This window comes from Triticum dicoccoides, chromosome 2B (assembly GCF_002162155.2).
Source record: "Triticum dicoccoides isolate Atlit2015 ecotype Zavitan chromosome 2B, WEW_v2.0, whole genome shotgun sequence".
Lineage (NCBI taxonomy): Eukaryota > Viridiplantae > Streptophyta > Magnoliopsida > Poales > Poaceae > Triticum > Triticum dicoccoides.
Genome location: NC_041383.1, coordinates 710,885,560 through 710,906,177, shown reverse-complemented (window position 1 = coordinate 710,906,177; position 20,618 = coordinate 710,885,560). Strand labels below are relative to the sequence as shown.

Below are 20,618 nucleotides of genomic sequence, written 5' to 3'. Positions count from 1 at the left end.
GGGGGGTGATAGAACCAACCTTAGTATTCCATTAAATGGTTCTGATCTTATTACTCGTGTTGCTAGTAAAGTCCCTACCCTAGTGATTGTTATTTCTGGAAGGCCCTTGGTTATTGAGCCGCGAGTTGTTTAGAAGGTAGATGCTCTAGTTGCTGCTTGGCTGCCTGGAAGTGAGGGCATGGGAGTTGCTGATTACCTCTTTGGAGACCATGATTTTGTGGGCACGTTGCCTGTAACTTGGTTTAGATATGATGATCAACTACCTATAAATATTGCAGGTGCTGACTATGATCCATTATTTCCTTTTGGATATGAGCTGAAATGTTCAAAAGCCTTGGACATTTAGCATGATGTCAGGAAATATTTGTTGGTCATACATTTCAATTGCCAGAATATTGTTACATATGTGTGTTGTATAGTTGAGTATTGTGTTATGTACAAGAGAAATAAAGTCATGTTGTCGATTACATGGTATAAGGTCTTCAAGACATAATTTGCCTGTTACTACTTCTACTATAAGTATATCATTTCTAATACTTGAATTTAACTAGGTACAACTCGCTGCCAAATTATATGGCCCTTGAATTTGCTAGAGCATGAACAAGGTGACCTGTTAGTCTGTTATTTTAAGCCATGAATCGTAGAACAACTGTTCCATGACCTTCCTTTATAAATTAAAAAAATCATATATACATAATAAGGAAGAGGATGAAAGATACAAAGTATAACAAAATCACCCAATGGCAGTTCTAGGGATCATCATGATAAAAAAAGGTGAAAATCAATTCTAGACACCATCATCAAAGATGGTAATCGATCCACCTATGCAAGCTCTCAGTATATTTTCTCTTGAGCCGATGACCTAGCAAAGTAAGGTTCTAATGTAGGAATTTCCAAGCAGTGATTGTTGGGGCTTCATTTTTCAATATGTTTTTATTTCTTTGGATATTCCAACATCCCAGGTAATACTATCCATTTTTTGTATCTAATTAGTATATTTCCGGATGCCTTTTTGGGTGTATTTTGAATCATGACTAATATTTGAATAGAAAGGTAATAATTGATGCAACATGACTAATATTTGAATAGAAGTGTAATACTATTTAACTCACGTCACAGAACAAGTTACTACTCAAACATCGATACAAGGATGTCATAAATCATTAGAGGTTAAATAAGTGGTTTTGATTTTTTTTTACTATCCGACCCTTTTGATTACTGCCACACATTATGGCGGCGGAGTATATACTAGCTACCTTGATAGTCAACAGTAGTATAGCACCTAGTCCAGGTTCACTGACAACTCTTACCTGACAAGTGGCTACTACCACCTTCTCTAGCGGTAGAGCATATTAGCCTACACTTTTTAAGATTTTTCCCGTTTCTTTGACCCAAATATTCCAACATTCCAGGATAATACTATCCATTCCAATTAAATTTTTGATCTGAGTAGTCTCCTTCTAGATGCCTTTTTGGGTGTATATCAATTAATATTGAAATAAAAGTAGTAATAGATACAACATTAGACTAATTGTTGAATATTTGTCTAACCGTCACACCCAATAAAATCTCGCGGTCAATCTCATTCAAAATGCCTATATTTCGGTATGTGTCCACTTAATGTATGCAGTAAAATGTTGTTTTAAATTAAGTATCGGATATGCATCTAATTAATGTTTGGATAAACGTAGTAAAATGTTGTAATAAATGTCATTTTAAATTCATGTTTGGATATGCATCCAAGTAATGTTTGCCTCTTGTAGTGATGTCTGTTTAACCACCCCCATCTCGATTGTTGTGGAACCACTCACATTGCCAGTTCACCAGAGCCCCACATAAACTGACTCGTTATATCAAGCTCCAAAACCTCACTAGCAAACCAAAATTTTCATCATCGCAAAGTTTATACACCATGAGGACAACCAGTTTCCTACTCATTGTTGTTGTTGTGATCGTGTATGCCATCGGTGTACCAGCCACGGGCTGTGGTGAATCGATGGGAACCCGATTGTGGAACACGACAGGAGCTAATGGATGGGAACCAATCAAGAACATAAATGACAAACACATCCAGGAGCTTGGCAATTGGGCGGTGTTGGAATTCAGCAAGCGTGTGAACTGCCTGGTCAAGTTCAACAAGGTGGTGAGTGGCAGACAACAACTCATGTCTGGCATGCACTATGAGCTCATCATTGATGTGACACACTTTGAGGGGAAAGATGGAAAATACAAGGCAGAGTTGCATGAGCAGGAGTTGACCAAGAAACGCCAACTTCTCTCCTTCATGAAGGTGAACTAAGCGGGAGGAGGAAACTTTGTTAACAATAGTTGTGTTCTTGGAATTATGTTAGCTCAATTGTTTGTCCAATAATAAATTATCATCTCGCATTGCCATGTGTTTTTAAGGATCAAACATCTACAACTTGATTATGATGAGAGAAGTAAAAGCAAACACATATATAATTGTGTTCTTTTCCTAGGAGAAGGAAGATTTGTTACCTTCGTTGTAAAACTTAGGAAGGTTCATGATATTTCTCCCAGCTAGACTTAAGAATGTTAATATGGATGCAAAAAACGTACAAAGACTAACAAGTGCTTCGGAATCAAAACCATATTAGTACTCATATCACTAAATTCGCGAGTTCCAGTGAAAGTCTTAATGCATTCGTACTCAATAGTTTTACCTACTATGTTACCTTTATCCATTTCTCACCCTTATTTGTTGGAAGTAATAAGATTAAGAAGATCCCAAGCTTCCTCAATAGTTTTATTATTAAAACATCCTCAGAAAGAACTATCAAGTACTCCCTCTGTCCCATTATAAGTGTCTCAACTTTGTACTAGCTCTAGTACAAAGTTGTACTAAGCTTGAGACAGTTATTTTGAGACGGAGGGAGTATTTTACTAACATGAGTGGGAAGCTTTGCATAAAAGTTACTAGCTCTTTGATAAAACTATTACTAGTAACTTTTTTCCCTCATAAAAGGTTGGGCCATGCCCTCTCCCTCATAAGTCCGGAATTTTATATATATAAATTTTTTTTCTATTAATACAAATTTTATGGAGCGAATAAAATCTCTTACAAATTTCACCATTTAGCCATTCCCAATTCATGGCATAAATGTTTTCAAGATAATGATTTCATCTGAGAGTTTCACCCTCTATTAAGCAAGTGAATAATATCTTCTTCAAATCATTACGAGATAACCCATTAGTTTTAAAGAGGGAACATATTTCATCAAGCGAATGAATACGATCATCAGGGTGATCTTTCTCATTTCCTGCATAGCTGTTAGCTTTGACATTTTTGATATAACCAATAGGTACTTTATAAACATCTTGATTTTCCTTTAATAGGTTCCTCACAAACCTTATTACCAATTGATAGGAAAGTTTCAAGTAGAGTATCAATAATATATGAAGCCATAGTGATAAAACTAGTAGAAAACAATAAAATAGCACCCAGAGTAAAATGGTTTTCTCACCACTTTGAACTTACCAAAAGTGTTACAATCCTCGTCAATGACCCAAGAAAAGAGTCTGACATCCCACAAGTCTAGGATGTCAATTGTAGATATTTTTTATAGGTAAATTATTGATCGCACAAGGAGCAGAAGGAATTGGTAAGTGCAAAAATTGCAATGATTCGCTGTAAGTACTAAAATTTGTAACATTGTAGTTGTTTGTGATGGTGGAGTTGCAACGTAATGTAAATAACAATAAAAGGTGAAAGAGTGCAGCAAGTGGCGCAATTTTAATTGTGATAAGGACAAGTCGGTTGTATTACTTATGGTGATTGAACATTCTCGAGGATGGCAGGAATATTGTGCAATGTAAATAACAATATTTTAATTGTGATTCTCATTGCTTAATCTGCGTTGTGTCGCTAGAACCTAAGCCTATATGCTTCAAAATCTGCTAGAGTTGCCCTAGCTGCCCTCATACAGTTCTCTCTAATCATTTGGTTCTTTGTGTTTTTGCACAAACATTTTCTTGAAACGGCGAATTAAAAACCAAGTACCTTTGTCATTCCCCTTTGCTCGTATGAGCCGAACAACATTACATTGCGACTTTGATTTGTACGCCCCTAACCACATTGAGGTACCGAAGCTGAACATTGGTGGCAAGGTTTCGTATACATAACAAAAGTATATAGTTTTTTCTCAGAATTCATCGAAGGCGAGTTTGACAAATAGGATGTGGAAAGCCTACAGCTTTGCATCCCCTCTCACCTCTCACAAACCAGACACATAAGTAAGGTGATTGAGAGCACAAGCACCAGAAGAGAACTCCAGTTTCTGCAATACAACACACGTTTTTCCAATGTGTAAGAATAGAGCTGAATGCTCATGGCAAAGTGATGGATACAACAAAGTGATGGATACAACAAGGTTTTGTTTGCTGCAGAATAAATATAGTCAATGGATGAGACTGAAGAAACTGTGATCGATCTACAATCATCACATATATCGTGACTGTTAGTATGAACAGGCCAGGCACTGCAAGCTAGAAAGCTCTCCACAATTTCTTGAAAACTCTTTTTATCCAAAAAACACTAGTTAACATGTCCTTGCTAAACAATAATTGTTTGAAGACACAAGTTAACAATAGGCCACTGTCTCCGCATGAGAAGTGGAGTACCTCGAAAAAGATATGGAATCCAAATTGATTAGCGGCGATGTCAAATGTTTTTTTTGAGACTGAGTAGGCAGCCTACTCAAATGGGGCAATACATTTAGAGAGCATGATGGAACGAAGGCTAGTCGGAACGTCGGCGATCAGCACTTGCTCTCCTGAACTCCTGGTCAAAGCAGCCAGGCCATGGGCCAAGAAGTTCCTGTTTCTTTGTGCATACTGAATGCTGCAGCCAGAGAACGACTCCATAGCCCGTTTTATGTCCATTTATTAGGCCATACTGAGGAGATCGTGTGGGATTTTGAGCCATCAGTTCTTTGGTTAATCATTGGTTATCTGTTTCTAGGATCACTTGACCATTAAAGAGACCGGATATGGCCTGCAAGCCGACCACAATGGCTCGGGCTTCAGCCTCTTCCGCAGTGTGGCATTGAGGCAGCCGCTTGCAGATAGACATGAGGACAGAGCCTCGGTAGTCTCGGCCAACAGCTCCAGTAGCGCTTTCCCCGGTATCGACTCGAAAGGCAGCGTCGGTGTTCACTTTTACCACCCCTCTAATTGGCGGGATCCATTTACCATCGGCGCCTACAGCAGCACTTCCAGGGAGTGCATCAACCCAGGCGCTAGTACCATGAACTGATGCTGCATCTTTTCCACCCGACCAAACATCTTTCATCTCTGCATTTTTCAACTCCTCCTCATACTGCTTCAGGAACTGTACTGAGCCACAGATTGATTCCCTGCCATTATTTCGGATACAGTCTTCTCTCATATGCCAGCACCTCCAGAACAACAGCAGGATTTTGGCGCGCATTTCCTCATTTTCTGTATGTAGCACAGTTTGTAGCCAGTTCTCACCTGTGTACCAAAATCTGTTTTCATTAGGCAGGTTCCATACCTTCCTCATGGCTTCCCTCAATGCTCTGCTTTTTGTGCACATGACCACCGCGTGATGTTCAGTTTCAGTCCCATTTCCACAAATGTTGCAGGTAGCGTCTAGTTCAAGTGTTCTTTTCCACTTGTTTTCCTTAATAGCAAGGGTATTTGTAGCCACCCTCCACCCGAATATACGTACTTTACCCGGCACTTTTGCTTTCCAAATAGATCCCATATGCTACGATCGTTCGGGTCTGAAGACGAGCTTGAGGGGTTTTGAGCTAGTTGGGGAAGGATTGCCGCTGCAAGTTTATAGGCACTTCTTACTGAAAATTCACCACTTTTCTCATAGTGCCAAGCAATCCGATCTTCCACATCCGAGGACGGAATTCGGATTTTACAAATCTCATCTGCATCGAAAGGGTAGAAGATTTGTCTAACTAGCTCCTCGTTCCATTCCTTCCTGTCAGAGTGCATTAGTTGGTTAACCCATCGGATCCGAGACCTCCTAATGGAAGTTGCTGTCATGAGGCCCTCCCTCCTTGGGATCCATTGATCCCGTTGGATTTGGATGTTCTTTCCATTCCCCACCCTCCAGATTACGCCCTTTTTGAGCAGCTCAAGCCCAAACTATATTGCTCTCCAAACAGGAGACGCATCCTTCGCAAAGACCATGTCCAGGAGATTCCCTTGCGGGTAATATTTGCTTTGAAGAACTCTTGCACATAGGCTATCTGGGTTTTGAATTAGTCGCCAACCCTGTTTGGCCAGCAGTGCTTGATTAAACAGGTGCATATCTCTGAATCCGATGCCTCTCGCTCTTTTAGGCTTTGTCATCCGTTCCCATGACATCCAGTGGACCTTCCTGTGTCCCTCATCCTCTCCCCACCAAAACTTTCTGATCATTCTTTCATATTTTTCACAGAAGCCTTTTGAGAGCATAAAAACACTCATGGTGAATGTTGGAAGGGCCTGGACAACCGACTTAACATGAACCTCCTTGGCTGCATAAGACATAAATTTCTCGCTCCAATCACTGCATCTTTTCCGAAATCTATCCATGATCGGTTGGAATTGTTCTTCCTTCATTCTTCCTTCCGGGGTGGGCAGACCCAGGTACTTACTTTCAAAAGTTTCTGATTGCACTATGAGAATGGTTTTTATGTCCTCTCTTGTTTGGGCCGGGCATGCTTCACTAAATAGAATCGAGCACTTGCTAGCACTTAGAAGCTGCCCTGTACACTTTTGGAAAGAGGCAAGAACTCTCTTGATAGCTTCCGCTTGCTCCGGGATGGCCTTAAAGAAAATTAAACTGTCATCAGCAAACAGGAGATTTGAAATCCCCGGGCTATTTCTTGCAACCTTAATGGGTGTAATCTTGTTCTCTGCCATTTCCTTTTTCAGCAAATGCACCAAGCCATCAGCCACAAAAAGAAAAAGGTATGGACTTAGTGGATCCCCTTGCCTCAGGCCCCTAGATGGGCAGAATGGTTCTAGGAGCTCACCATTGCATCTCACCGAATATCTAACAGATCGAACACATTGCATCACCCAGTCAGTCCATATTTTGCAAAAACCTGATTTCCGTAGAACACCTTCCATAAAACTCCAGTCAACTCTGTCGTACGCCTTTGCAAGATCAAGTTTATATGCACAGTAATTGTCTCTCTCACTCCGACAGTGTTGGATCTTGTGGAAACACTCGAACGCAATGATGGCATTATCTGTTATCAGTCTACCCGGAATGAAAGCCCTCTGGGTCTCAGAAATGATCTCATCCAAGATGGGCCGTAACCTGTTTACAAGGCGATGTCAAATGTTAGCAGCAAAACCTAACATCATGCTAGAGAAATGATGAAGGTAGACAGAGCAGAGAGCATTCTAGTATCATGGGTAAAGATGTAAATCCTGAGAGAGATGGAGGTAAGAGAGTACAATGTATGGCACACCCTTGTATCTTACGTACAAAAGAAAGAACTGAGGTTTTCAAAACAATTTAGCTAAACAATAATTGTTTGAAGACACAAGTTAACAATAGGCCACTGTCTCCGCATGAGAAGTGGAGTACCTCGAAAAAGATATGGAATCCAAATTGATTAGCGGCGATGTCAAATGTTAGCAGCAAAACCTAACATCATGCTAGAGAAATGATGAAGGTAGACAGAGCAGAGAGCATTCTAGTATCATGGGTAAAGATGTAAATCCTGAGAGAGATGGAGGTAGGAGAGTACAATGTATGGCACACCCTTGTATTTTACGTACAAAAGAAAGAGCTGAGGTTTTCAACACAAGTTTGCTTACACCGAACGAATTTTAGTGCTCCAAGTAAGCATGATAAAGTAATAACTATCTGACAAATCCCTCATCCCTGCTGCATGTAAATCCAATATTAATGCAGAATCTGGTCCCCCACAAGCTCCTGAAATTGGACAGGCTTACTGAAGATACAGTGGGATGCTACAGAGAAAATACCACCAAACAAGGGTGCTTAATGAATGTTGTTTAACCTGCAGAATATTGTCCAAGAGCATAACCGTTGACTCCGCGCCTCTGCCTGCTCTCACGTAAGGTTTGTGTTTCAGTTTCCAAAGGCTTCAGTTTCAATGTACAATCATTTTGAGTCATCAGTTATAGAAGAGCATTCAGAGCCGTATGAATCTGCAGAACGCTACATAAATACACAGGCCATCGAATTGGTTGTAAAGCAATACTCGGGTTGGCAAAGACAACTTCTATGATGATTCAGTAAAGTTACGGGAGTTTAGTTAATTACCCAAAATAACGGATTAATATGGAGTATAAAGGCAAAACTACTGACAACTCCTATGATTCAGTAATTTTGCCATTACCTTCTTTGCTGATCTCCTTCTTAACAGTTTATTTTCACTACATTCACAATTGCTCTTGATCTCTAAAAGAACTAATATTTATTTCAATGTTTGTGTTTATTTTATTTAAGAATTAGCAATCAGTATTACTCTTGTCGGCATGAGTGTCAAGCTGAACACAGTCATACAAAGGTTCAGGAACCTGATACATCCAGGTCTTTACAACATTAGCCGGAGAAGCTAATTTGGCCGCATAATACGGTGTCATTAGCCTCGCTTTTAACATGATACGCTTCAGTTTCTACTTAACTCCTGAATTTGAAACAATCTCACCCTTTTGCCTTCTGATTTGTAAGAAGAGAATCGAATACTCGACAAAGTGAGTTCTTATTACATTGGTTGCATAATACAGTCGTTGGATGATAATACTGGAGAAAATGAACTCCATCTACAATCATCACAGGCTGATGCTGCACCAAATCAGAAGTCGAGCAAGTCTGAAAAATCGAAGGCTTTGAGTGCCTCCTTGCGTGCTGCTTCGTTCATTGCTTCCATCTCCTGTTGATGGCGCAGGTACTCATCATCCACCTCGACGTAGCCATTCTTGGCGTACTCGGTGCGGACCCAGGCCTGGAATTCCCTGAAATCCTCTCCAATCTCGTAGAAAAAGCGCACGACGTTGTAGAAGCTCACCACGTCCTCGTCCATCTCCTCTTCCGGCGAAGGAATCAGGGCAGGGTTGTGGCGCTTCAGGGCCTTGTACTCGGGAGGGAGAGAGTCGTCATCCATCTCCTTGGTTAGGATGGAATCCACCTCCTCCTGCGGCAGCCTCGTCATCTTTCTCTCCGGAGCCTCCTCGCGCCTGGCTGCCGCCGCCGTCGCCGGTGTGGCTCCCTGCCCCAACTCAGAGCAGTCGATCCCGGCTGTTTTCCTTCTGATGGAGCAGACCTCCAGTGGAGATTCGTCGCCTTCTGGTGCCTCCTCTGCTTTCCTTTTGGTTCCCTTCTTCTCCTTCAGATCTTGACCGCCATGCTGCTGGCACCGCTTCAGCACACACACATCGCCGGCGGTCACAGCTGCCTTAGCCGCCATGCGTCTGGTGGTGCGCCGCTACTTCCTCGCCGGCCGTCGATCTCCCGCGGTTCGCCTCGACTAACCGACCTCGCCGCCAAAATTGGGGAGAATTTGATCGAGGAAACCTAGCTTCCAATTTGGGGGACGCTGGAACAGATGTTGTCTGGGCATTATAAAGGCCGAAGCTTTTAATTCCGTTCTATTTCGGCTCCGGTCGATGACGACGAGTGGGAGTCGAAATCAATCGAGCTCGGATTGGAGGCGAGCTGAATTGATTTCGGGCCCATGGTTTGCCGCGTCGCCCAAACAAAAGTGAATTTACATCTTTTTCTCAAAACAAATTCAAGGCCACTCCTATTTGACGCGTAGGTTGCCAAAAAGCCAGCTGGCCCGAGGTTTGGTGAAGGTTCTAGAATCTTCCAAGAAACGGTTTTCTCGTTTTTTCTTCCGGTTTTTTTAATTTCTTTGTCCTTTTCCTTCTTTTTTTCATTGTTCGTGACTGCTCTGCTTTCGTTTTTCTCTTTTTTTTTCATTCTTTCTTTATTTCTTCGTTTTCTTTTTCTTTTTTGTACGTCTTTCAAATTTGCGAACATATTTTCTCAGATTGAAAACATTATTTGCACTCCTGAACATTTTTCAAAATCAGGAATATTTTCAAATCTGTGAAGATTTTTTTTTACAAATTCGTGAATTTTGGTTTAATTGCAGAACATTTTATAAAAAAAATCTAACATTTTTGGAACAAGTGAACTTCTTCGCAAATTCATGAACATTTTTAAAATCATCAATATTTTTTTAAATCATGATTGTTTTTTGAAAACATGAACATTTTTTAATTAATGATATTTTTAAAAATCATGAACATTTTTCAAATTCACGAATATTTATTTAAATTGCGTATATTTTTTGGAACACGTAACCATTTTTTGAAATTTGAGAACAAATTTTGAAATTCATGAACTTTTTTTCTTCTAGACAAACATTTTTTGAGTTACTTAATACTTCTTGAAAACAACAAAAATATTTGAATTTCGTAAACATTTTTTTATAATTTTGGAACATTTTTCTAAATTCTCGAACATTTTTTAGAAGAAAAAAGGGCGTGGTCGGCAAGATCCGTACCTGCGCGGGCAAAGCCCACATGGTTTCTAGTCATGCCCGATAGCCACTCCGGCACGATCACTTGCTCTTCTCGAACATTTTTTGAATATTGTGAACATTTTTGTAGAAATTCCTAGGTGGCCGGAACAAAAGCAATACTCTGACTTGTGCTCACCGTCACCGGCCGGCATGGCGGCAACGCAAGGCCTAGGCAAAGAGCGTCCGCTGTACAAGGACACGTCGGCGCCGGTGGAGGCGCGCGTGCACGACCTGCTGGTCTGCATGATGCTGCAGGAGAAGGCATGCCAGATGGCCCAGATCAAGCTCTCTGTGGCGTTGCCCCGCGCCCTCACGGAGCTCGGCGTCAGCAGCCTCCTCAACGGCGGCGGCAGTCCGCCCTGGGAACGCGCATCCTCGTCCGACTGGGCTGGTATGGTCGACGGCATGCAGCGCCTCACCCTCTCGTCCCTCCTCGGCGTCCCCATCATCTACGGCATCGATGCTGTCCAAGACAACAACAATGTCATCGGCGCCACCATCTTCCCCCACAACGTCGGCCTCGGAGCCTCCAGGCACATTACATACCGATCGACCACGTTGAGCAATATAGTAGCTTTTTGTACGTTTACTACGTTGACCACGCCCTACATACATGCTCCATTCATTTCCTGCAGGGACCCGGAGCTTGTGCGAAAGGGCAAAACCTATTTGACGTTGGTTAGCGTTAGAATGTTCTGCTTTCGCTCAGGGAGCCATCGGTTGGGCCGGCCCATGTACGGGATTAGCGTTTACTGTTCGATGCGTTGCTGCCGCTTCCTTCTCTATTTCTTGCGGGGGGTTTTTCGTTTTTCTTCTACGATTTTTCTTCCAGTGTTTTCGCTGTTTTGCCTGGTTTTCAGTTGTTTTCTTCCTGTTTTTTATTTTTCTTTTTTGGTTCCTTTTTTCTTTTATGTTTCCTTTTTATTTTCTCTTTCTATTTTCTTCTCTTTATTGCGCATTATATAAAAAGTTCACTGCATGTTACAAAAATCTTCATGATATTAGGAAAATGTTCATCGTATATTATGAAATAGTGCATCTTGCATTCTAAAATTGTTCATCGTGTGTTACAAAAATGTTCATAGTATATTATGAAATTGTTCAACATATATTAAAAAAGTTCATTGCGTATTTAAAATTTGTTCATCATATATAAAAAATTTGTTCAACGTATACTACAAAATGTTCAGTTGTGTATTTTAAAATTTTCAAGTGTTTGTTTTAAAAAAGTTCTCTATATTTTAAAGTTTGGTCAACGCATATTATAAAAATATTTTATTTTTAAAAATAACATGATTTGCCGCTGCCTTTTATACTTTAAGACAAGCACTGCAATTTTATCGTTGTAGGTAGCTAGCTCGGCTGGTTGGCTCCCTTGGATCCAGAATGAGGTCCGCAGTTCGATCCCAACTTGTGCGCCTCAATTTCGAATTTTTGCTTGACGCGTGCTTATTGGGCCGGCCCGTTTGCGCTTCGCTTCAGCAAAGCCGCGTCGCTCTGACGCTCACGGGCGGCGTATAGGAGCTCTCGTGTGAAAGATCGGTGAGGCAACAACGCTCGAGGTTCATGCCACCGGCATGCACTGGACCTTTGCCCCCTACGTCGCCGTGAGTCAAGCTCAAACCTTCATGTTGACACACGAACACGTCACCGTGTACCTCCAACATAGAAGATGGTGCATCGCAGCTCACGTTGAAGGAGACCCGGCCGGAAGCGCGGTACACAAGCAATCCGGCGGGCGCTTTTGTAGATCCAAAACCCACACGCTCGGGAGGGACCCCGTCAGGGCGCGCAGCGGCTATGGGCTGCACTAGGTCGGCCTGACCGCCCCTAGGGCCTCGAGGTTCGCCGCCCTGCAACAAGAAGAATGAACAAAGAACGAGGAAGAAGAAGAACAAAGGGAAAAGATAAAAGTAAAGGTAAAAAGAGGTAGGTGAATTGATCGATTGTGCGTTGTTCAATCGGCATCACCTCTCATCAATTTATGAGACGGATGGACATCCTGTACAAAAAAAGGATTCCAAATCTTTCCAAAATTAATCGAATTCGGATTTAGGTAAGTCTGGAACAACAGCTCGGTTTTTAGATCCTACAGGCCACAAACAACCTCGGATGAAGATGAGCCCAAAAGAAAATTTGGCCATTTCGACGAGACGAACAACTTTTGTGTTGAACGTTTTTCGATTCAGAGCCGTATTGAGGGCCGAACAGCTTGCGCAACCCATCAAACATTAATGAGGCGTTTGTGTGCTCCCTCGCGCCATATTTTGCCTCGTGGAGTCGTGGTAGAGCCGCACTCTGATGGCTATAACTTTTGCATACGAACTTGGATTAAGACGTTTTTATATCAAAATCAATTGTTTCGACGAGACGAAGACAATTCATGTAGAAAGTTTTCTCGTTTGAGGCTTCCCTTGAGGCGTAATCGACCGAACCGTACTCTGGATATAAAATATCAGTGCTTTGAGCATAGTTCGGCCCTCGAGATGGGATCGGATGATGATGACGCAAACTTCAAAGATGTTCACCTTGATAATACGAAACTTTTTCATGTACATCACTTCTTCATTTGAAGCCACTTTAATTAAGTTGTTGACCGTACCAAAATCTGGTGTCAACACATACACCCCTGTTTTTCAGCAAAACTTGTGTGCCGAAAAATAACTTACACGGAGTTTATTCTAAGCACGATATCAACACTGCATCGGCCATTTTGTACGTGCTTTTGACGATAAGTATATATTGGCCATTTTATTTCTTAGAGCGATAATTGTGTATCGGCCATTTAGATTAGCAACAAAAGTTAAGCTAATCAAACGTATTTTGTTTTTATCGATACCTTTCTCTCTCTAAGCATGTGGACATGTTTTTTGATCGATCTATCAAGAGTTCATACTAAAATAACACCAAAGCAAATTCAGATTCATAATACTCAATCAAACACAAAGAACCTCAAAGAGTGCCCAAGATTTCTACCGGAGAAACAAAAGACAAGAACGTGCATCAACCCATATGCATAGATTACCCCAATGTCACCTAGGGAATCCGCGATTTGAGTGCCAAAACATATCTCAAGTGAATCGATATAATACCCCATTGTCACCACGGGTATTCATATGCAAGACATACATCAAGTGTTCTCAAATTCATAAAAGTATTCAATCCGATAAAATAAAATCTCGAAGGGAAAACTCAATTCATAACAAGATAGAGAGGAGGAAACACCATATGATCCAACTATATTAACAAAGCCCGCGATACATCAAGATCGTGCCATCTCAAGAACACGAGAGAGAGAGAGAGAGAGAGAGAGAGAGAGAGAGAGAGAGAGAGAGAGATTAAACACATAGCTACTGGTAAAAACCCTCAGCCCCGAGGGTGGACTACTCCCTCCTCATCATGGTGGCCGCCGAGATGATGAAGATGGCCACCGGTGATGATTTTCCCCTCCGGCAGGGTGCCGAAACAGGGTATAGATTGGTTTTCATGGACATAGAGGCTTGTGGTGGCGGAACTTCCGATCTAGGGTTACCCCGAGGGTTTTTGGAATATTTGACGATTTATAAGGCGAAGAGGCGGTGAGGAGGCCACCGAGGTGGGCACAACCCACCTAGGGCGCGCCATGGTGGGTTGTGCCCCCCTCGGGGCTCCCCTCTGGCACTTCTTTGGCCCATTGGATGTCTTCTGGTCCAAAAAAATCTCCAAAACGTTTCGCTGCGTTTGGACTCCGTTTGGTATTGATTTTCTGCGATGGAAAAAACAAGCAAAAACAGCAACTAGCACTGGGCACTATATCAATAGGTTAGTCCCAAAAATGATATAAAGTTGCTATAAATGATTGTAAAACATCCAAGAATGATAATATAACAGCATGAATACTTCATAAATTATAGATACGTTAGAGACTTATCAAGGCGCGTCCTGGTGGGTTGTGCCCTCCTCAGCCCACCTTTGGTGCCCATCTTCTGGTATAAAAGTCGTTTTGACCTAGAAAAAAAAAATCAAAGGAGGACTTTCGGGAGAAGCGCCGCCATCTCAAGGCGAAACTTGGGCAGGAGCACTTTTGCCCTTCGGTGGAGCGATTTCGCCAGTGGAACTTCCCTCCCAGAGGAGGAAATCATCGCTATCGTCATCACCAACAACTCTCCCATATTTGGGAGGGCCATCTCCATCAACATCTTCAACAACACCATCTCCTCTCAAACCCTAGCTCATCTCTTGTGTTCAATCTTTGTACCAGAACCTTAGGTTGGTGCTTGTGGGTGGCTAGTAGTGTTGATTACATCTTGTAGTTGATTACTATATGGTTTATTTGGTGGAAGATTATATGTTCAGATCCATTATGCTATTTAATATCCCTCTAATCTTGAACATGATTATAATTTGTGAGTAGTTACTTTTGTTCTTAAAGTCACGGGAGAAGTCATGTTGCAAGTAATCATGTGAACTTGATATGTGTTCGATATTTTGATGATATGCATGTTGTGATTCCCTTAGTGGTGTCATGTGAATGTCGACTACATGACACTTCACCTTATTAGGGCCTAAGGGAATGCATTGTGGAGTATGATAACCCACAAGTATATGGGATCGCAATAGTTTTCGAGGGTAGAGTATTCAACCCAAATTTATAGATTCGATACAAGGGGAGCGAAAGAATATTTGCAAGTATTAGCAGCTGAGTTGTCAATTCAACCACACCTGGAGATTAATTATCTGCAGCAAAGTGATCATTAGCAAATTAGTATGATAGTTTTGATAGTAGTAGCAACAACAATAGTAACAGTAACAGTGATAGCAGTAGTTTTGTAGCAAGTGCAATAGTAACAATAGTAGTAGTAACTTAGCAGCAACAATATGTTGGAAAATTATAGGCATTGGATCAGCGATTTGTTGGATGATATTCATCATGAGACAATCATAATCTAAGACGATACGGCACTAGCTCCAGTTCATAAATATAATGTAGGGATTTATTCCGTAAATAGTCATGCGTGCTTATGGAAAGAACTTGCATGCCATCTTTTGTCCTACCCTCCTGTGGAAGCGGGTTCCTATTGGAAATTAAGGGATATTAATGCCTCCCTTTAATAGAGAACCGGAACAAAGCATTAGCATGCAGTGAATATATGAACTCCTCAAACTACGGTCATCACCGGAAGTGGTCCCGACTATTGTCATTCCGGGGTTGCCAGATCATAACATGTAGTAGGTGACTATAACTTGCAAGATCGGATCTAGAACATATATATAATGGTGATAACATAAACAGTTCCGATCTGAAATCATGGCACCTGGGCCCAAAGTGACAAGCATTAAGCATGGCAAAGTCATAGAAACATCAATCTTAGAACATAATGGATACTAGGGATCAAGCCCTGACAAAACTAACTCGATTACATGATGAATCTCATCCAACTCCTCACCGACCAGCGAGCCTACAAAGGGATTACTCACTCCCGATGGGGAGCATCATGGAATTGGCGATGGAGAAGGGTTGGTGATGACGAAGATCGAAGATCCCCCTCTCCGGAGCCCCAAACGGACTCCGGATCAGGCATCCCGATGAAGAACAGGAGACGGTGGCGCCTCCGTCTTGTGAAATGCGATAATTCATTCTCCCTTTTTTGGAAAAATAGAATTTTATAGCGTCGGTTTCAGGGTCTGCGGGGCCACCAGGTGGGGACAACCCACCTGGGCGCTTGTGGAGAGGGTGGCGTGCCCTGGTGAGTTGTGCCCACCCAGGTGCCCCCCCCTTCGGTGGTTCTTGGCTCCAGAAATTATCTTTTATTGTATGAAAAATCCTCGCAAAGTTTCATTCCATTCCGAGAACTTTTATTTCTGCACAAAAACAACACCATGGTAGTTCTGCTGAAAACAACGTCTGTCCAGGTTAGTTTCATTAAAATCATGTAAATTAGAGTCCAAAACAAGGGGAAAAGCGTTAGGAAAAGTAGATACGATGGAGATGTATCAGAGTAGTTATTAGATGATGAGTTGCTAGAGTGACAAAAGCTTAAACCCTAGTTTATGCGCTACTTCGTAAGGGGCCGATTTGGATCCAAAAGTTTAATGCTATGGTTAGATTTTATCTTAATATTTTTCTCGTAGTTGCGGATGCTTGCGAGGGGGTTAATTATAAGTAGGAGGTTTGTTCAAGTAAGAACAACACCTAGGCACCGATCCACCCACATACCAAATTATCAAAGTAGCGAACATGAATCAAGCCAACATGACGAAAGTGATATGTTGAAATTCCCAGGCACCCTCGAGAACGCTTTGCTTATTATTAGAGACCGTCTTGCCCTATCCTTTGCCTTAAAAGGATTGGGCTATCTTGCTGCACTTCATTTACCATTACTGTTACTTGCTTGTTACAAATTATCTTGCTACCAAACTACTTATTACCAACAATTTTAGTGCTTGTAGACATTACCTTGCTGAAAACTGTTTGTCATTTCCTTCTGCTCCTCATTGGGTTCGACGACACTCTTACTTATTGAAAGGACTACGATTGATCCCCTATGCTTGTGGGTCATCAGTGGACAATAGCTTGGCATGGTGATAGTGGAAATATTACTCCTGGTAAGCAAATAATTTTAACTCTAGGAGAATATATTACACACGACCTTACATTTAATTTGAGTGACACTTACAATCATTTGTTTCCTATTATAAAAATCATTCTCTTTGGAAATTCTAGGTTGGATGATTAGTTGTTAAGGATAAATTATGACCCATTTTCAAGTACCATGTTGCATACACAAATGTGAAATTGTTGTTTAGAAATTGAAGCATAAGTTGTTTGCGTTGGAACATACTGTGCAGGGGTTGTTTCAGAATTGTTTCATTTTATTTATTAAAAATATGTTCTAGTTTAGTCCGCACTATGATGTAGGAGTTAATCAAGCTATCAAAACCAATAGGTACAAGCATATTAGAGGCCATACAAGAATCTATATATGGAAGTGGAAACCAAAGTTATGTATGAAGGATGCCCAATAGATGCTACCATTGAAACGGGCAAAATTTCTTATGTAGTTGTTGTAGTGGTGAGGTTCCCTATGCAGAAAGCTTGGGGGGGGGGTGATGGAACCGACCTTAGTATTCCATTAAATGGTTCTGATCTTATTACTCGTGTTGCTAGTAAAGTCCCTACCCTAGTGATTGTTATTTCTGGAAGGACCTTGGTTATTGAGCCGCGAGTTGTTTAGAAGGTAGATGCTCTAGTTGCTGCTTGGCTGCCTAGAAGTGAGGGCATGGGAGTTGCTGATTGCCTCTTTGGAGACCATGATTTTGTGGGCACGTTGCCTGTAACTTGGTTTAGATATGATGATCAACTACCTATAAATATTGCAGGTGCTAACTATGATCCATTATTTCCTTTTGGATATGAGCTGAAATGTTCAAAAGCCTTGGAGATTTAGCATGATGTCAGAAAATATTTGTTGGTCATACATTTGAATTGCCAGAATATTGTTACATATGTGTGTTGTATAGTTGAGTATTGTGTTATGTACAAGAGAAATAAAGTCATGTTGTCGATTACATGGTATAAGGTCTTCAAGACATAATTTGCCTGTTACTACTTCTACTATAAGTATATCAATTCGAATACTTGAATTTAACTAGGTACAACTCGCTGCCAAATTATATGGCCCTTGAATTTGCTAGAGCATGAACAAGGTGACATGTTAGTCTGTTATTTTAAGCCATGAATCGTAGAACAACTGTTCCATGACCTTCCTTTATAAATTAAAAAAAATCATATATACATAATAAGGAAGAGGATGAAAGATACAAAGTACAACAAAATCACCCAATGGCAGTTCTAGGGATCATCCTGATAAAAAAAGTGAAAATCAATTCTAGACACCATCATCAAGGATGGTAATCGATCCACCTATGCAAGCTCTCAGTATATTTGCTCTTGAGCCGATGACCTAGCAAAGTAAGGTCCTAATGTAGGAATTTCCAAGCAGTGATTGTTGGGGCTTCATTTTTGAATATGTTTTTATTTCTTTGGATATTCCAACATCCCAGGTAATACTATCCATTTTTTGTATCTAATTAGTATATTTCCGGATGCCTTTTTGGGTGTATTTTGAATCATGACTAATATTTGAATAGAAAGGTAATAATTGATGCAACATGACTAATATTTGAATAGAAGTGTAATACTATTTAACTCACGTCATAGAACAAGTTACTACTCAAACATCGATACAAGGATGTGATAAATCATTAGAGGTTAAATCAGTGGTTTTGATTTTTTTTACTATCTGACCCTTTCGATTACTGCCACACATTATGGCGGCGGAGTATATACTAGCTACCTCCATAGTCAACAGTAGTATAGCACCTATTCCAGGTTCACTGACAACTCTTACATGACAAGTGGCTACTACCACCTTCTCTAGCGGTAGAGCATATTAGCCTACTTCACTTTTTAAGATTTTTCCCATTTCTTTGACCCAAATATTCCAACATTCCAGGATAATACTATCCATTCCAATTAAATTTTTGATCTGAGTAGTCTCCTTCTAGATGCCTTTTTGGGTGTATATCAATTAATACTGAAATAAAAGTAGTAATAGATACAACATTAGACTAATTGTTGAATATTTGTCTAACCATCACACCCAATAAAATCTTGCGGTCAATCTCATTCAAAATGCCTATATTTCGGTATGTGTCCAATTAATGTTCGCAGTAAAATGTTGTTTTAAATTCATGTTCGGATATGCATCTAATTAATGTTTGGATAAACGTAGTAAAATGTTGTCATAAATGTCATTTTAAATTCATGTTTGGATATGCATCCAAGTAATGTTTGCCTCCTGTAGTGATGTCTATTTAACCACCCCCATCTCGATTGTTGTGGAACCACTCACATTGCCAGTTCACCAGAGCCCCACATAAACTGACTCGTTATATCAAGCTCCAAAACCTCACTAGCAAACCAAAATTTTCATCATCGCAAAGTTTATACGCCATGAGGACAACCAGTTTCCTACTCATTGTTGTTGTTGTGATCGTGTATGCCATCGGTGTACCAGCCACGGGCCGTGGTGAATCGATGGGAACCCGATTGTGGAACACGACAGGAGCTAATGGATGGGAACCAATCAAGAACATAAATGACAAACACATCCAGGGGGTTGGCGATTGGGCGGTGTTGGAATTCAGCAAGCGTGTGAACTGCCTGGTCAAGTTCAACAAGGTGGTGAGTGGCAGACAACAACTCATGTCTGGCATGAACTATGAGCTCATCATTGATGTGACACACTTTGAGGGGAAAGATGGAAAATACAAGGCAGAGTTGCATGAGCAGGAGTTGACCAAGAAACGCCAACTTCTCTCCTTCATGAAGGTGAACTAAGCGGGAGGAGGAAACTTTGTTAACAATAATTGTGTTCTTGGAATTATGTTAGCTCAATTGTTTGTCCAATATTAAATTATCATCTCGCATTGCCATGTGTTTTTAAGGATCAAACATCTACAACTTGATTATGATGAGAGAAGTAAAAGCAAACACATATATAATTGTGTTCTTTTCCTAGGAGAAGGAAGATTTGTTACCTTCGTTGTAAAACTCAGGAAGGTTCATGATATTTCTCCCAGCTAGACTTAAGAATGTTAATATGAATGCAAAAAACTTACAAAGACTAACAAGTGCTTCAGAATCAAAACCATATTAGTACTCATATCACTAAATTCGCGAGTTCCAGTGAAAGTCTTAATGCATTCGTACTCAATAGTTTTACCTACTATGTTACCTTTATCCATTTCTCACCCTTAGTTGTTGGAAGTAATAAGATTAAGAAGATCCCAAGCTTCCTCAATAGTTTTATTATTAAAACCTCCTCAGAAAGAACTATCAAGTACTCGCTCCGTCCCATTATAAGTGTCTCAACTTTGTACTAGCTCTAGTACAAAGTTGTACTAAGCTTGAGACAGTTATTTTGAGACGGAGGGATTATTTGACTAACATGAGTGGGAAGCTTTGCATAAAAGTTACTAGCTCTTTGATATAACTATTACTAGTAACCCTTTTCCCTCATA

The 20,618-nt window shown here is 40.9% G+C and overlaps 2 protein-coding genes and 1 pseudogene across 2 annotated transcripts; all 3 read left to right on the top strand.

The window, feature by feature from the left end:
- The first annotated feature begins 1,830 nt into the window (after positions 1 to 1,830).
- On the top strand, positions 1,831 to 2,375 carry LOC119368441 (putative cysteine proteinase inhibitor 7). Its single transcript, XM_037633703.1, has one exon. It carries the CDS (start codon positions 1,913 to 1,915, stop codon positions 2,297 to 2,299), a length of 387 nt encoding a protein of 128 aa, XP_037489600.1. The 5' UTR covers positions 1,831 to 1,912; the 3' UTR covers positions 2,300 to 2,375.
- An 8,328-nt stretch (positions 2,376 to 10,703) lies between these two features.
- LOC119361229 lies at positions 10,704 to 17,980 on the top strand (annotated as a pseudogene).
- A 1,480-nt stretch (positions 17,981 to 19,460) lies between these two features.
- On the top strand, positions 19,461 to 20,049 carry LOC119368440 (cysteine proteinase inhibitor 8-like). Its single transcript, XM_037633702.1, has one exon. The coding sequence runs from the start codon at positions 19,549 to 19,551 to the stop codon at positions 19,933 to 19,935; it is 387 nt and encodes a 128-aa protein (XP_037489599.1). The 5' UTR covers positions 19,461 to 19,548; the 3' UTR covers positions 19,936 to 20,049.
- The last annotated feature ends 569 nt before the right edge of the window (positions 20,050 to 20,618 follow it).

Bases quoted from the DNA above. Each gene is read 5' to 3' on its own strand.
- LOC119368441 (XM_037633703.1), top strand. From the start codon at position 1,913: ATGAGGACAACCAGTTTCCTACTCATTGTTGTTGTTGTGATCGTGTAT.
- LOC119368440 (XM_037633702.1), top strand. From the start codon at position 19,549: ATGAGGACAACCAGTTTCCTACTCATTGTTGTTGTTGTGATCGTGTAT.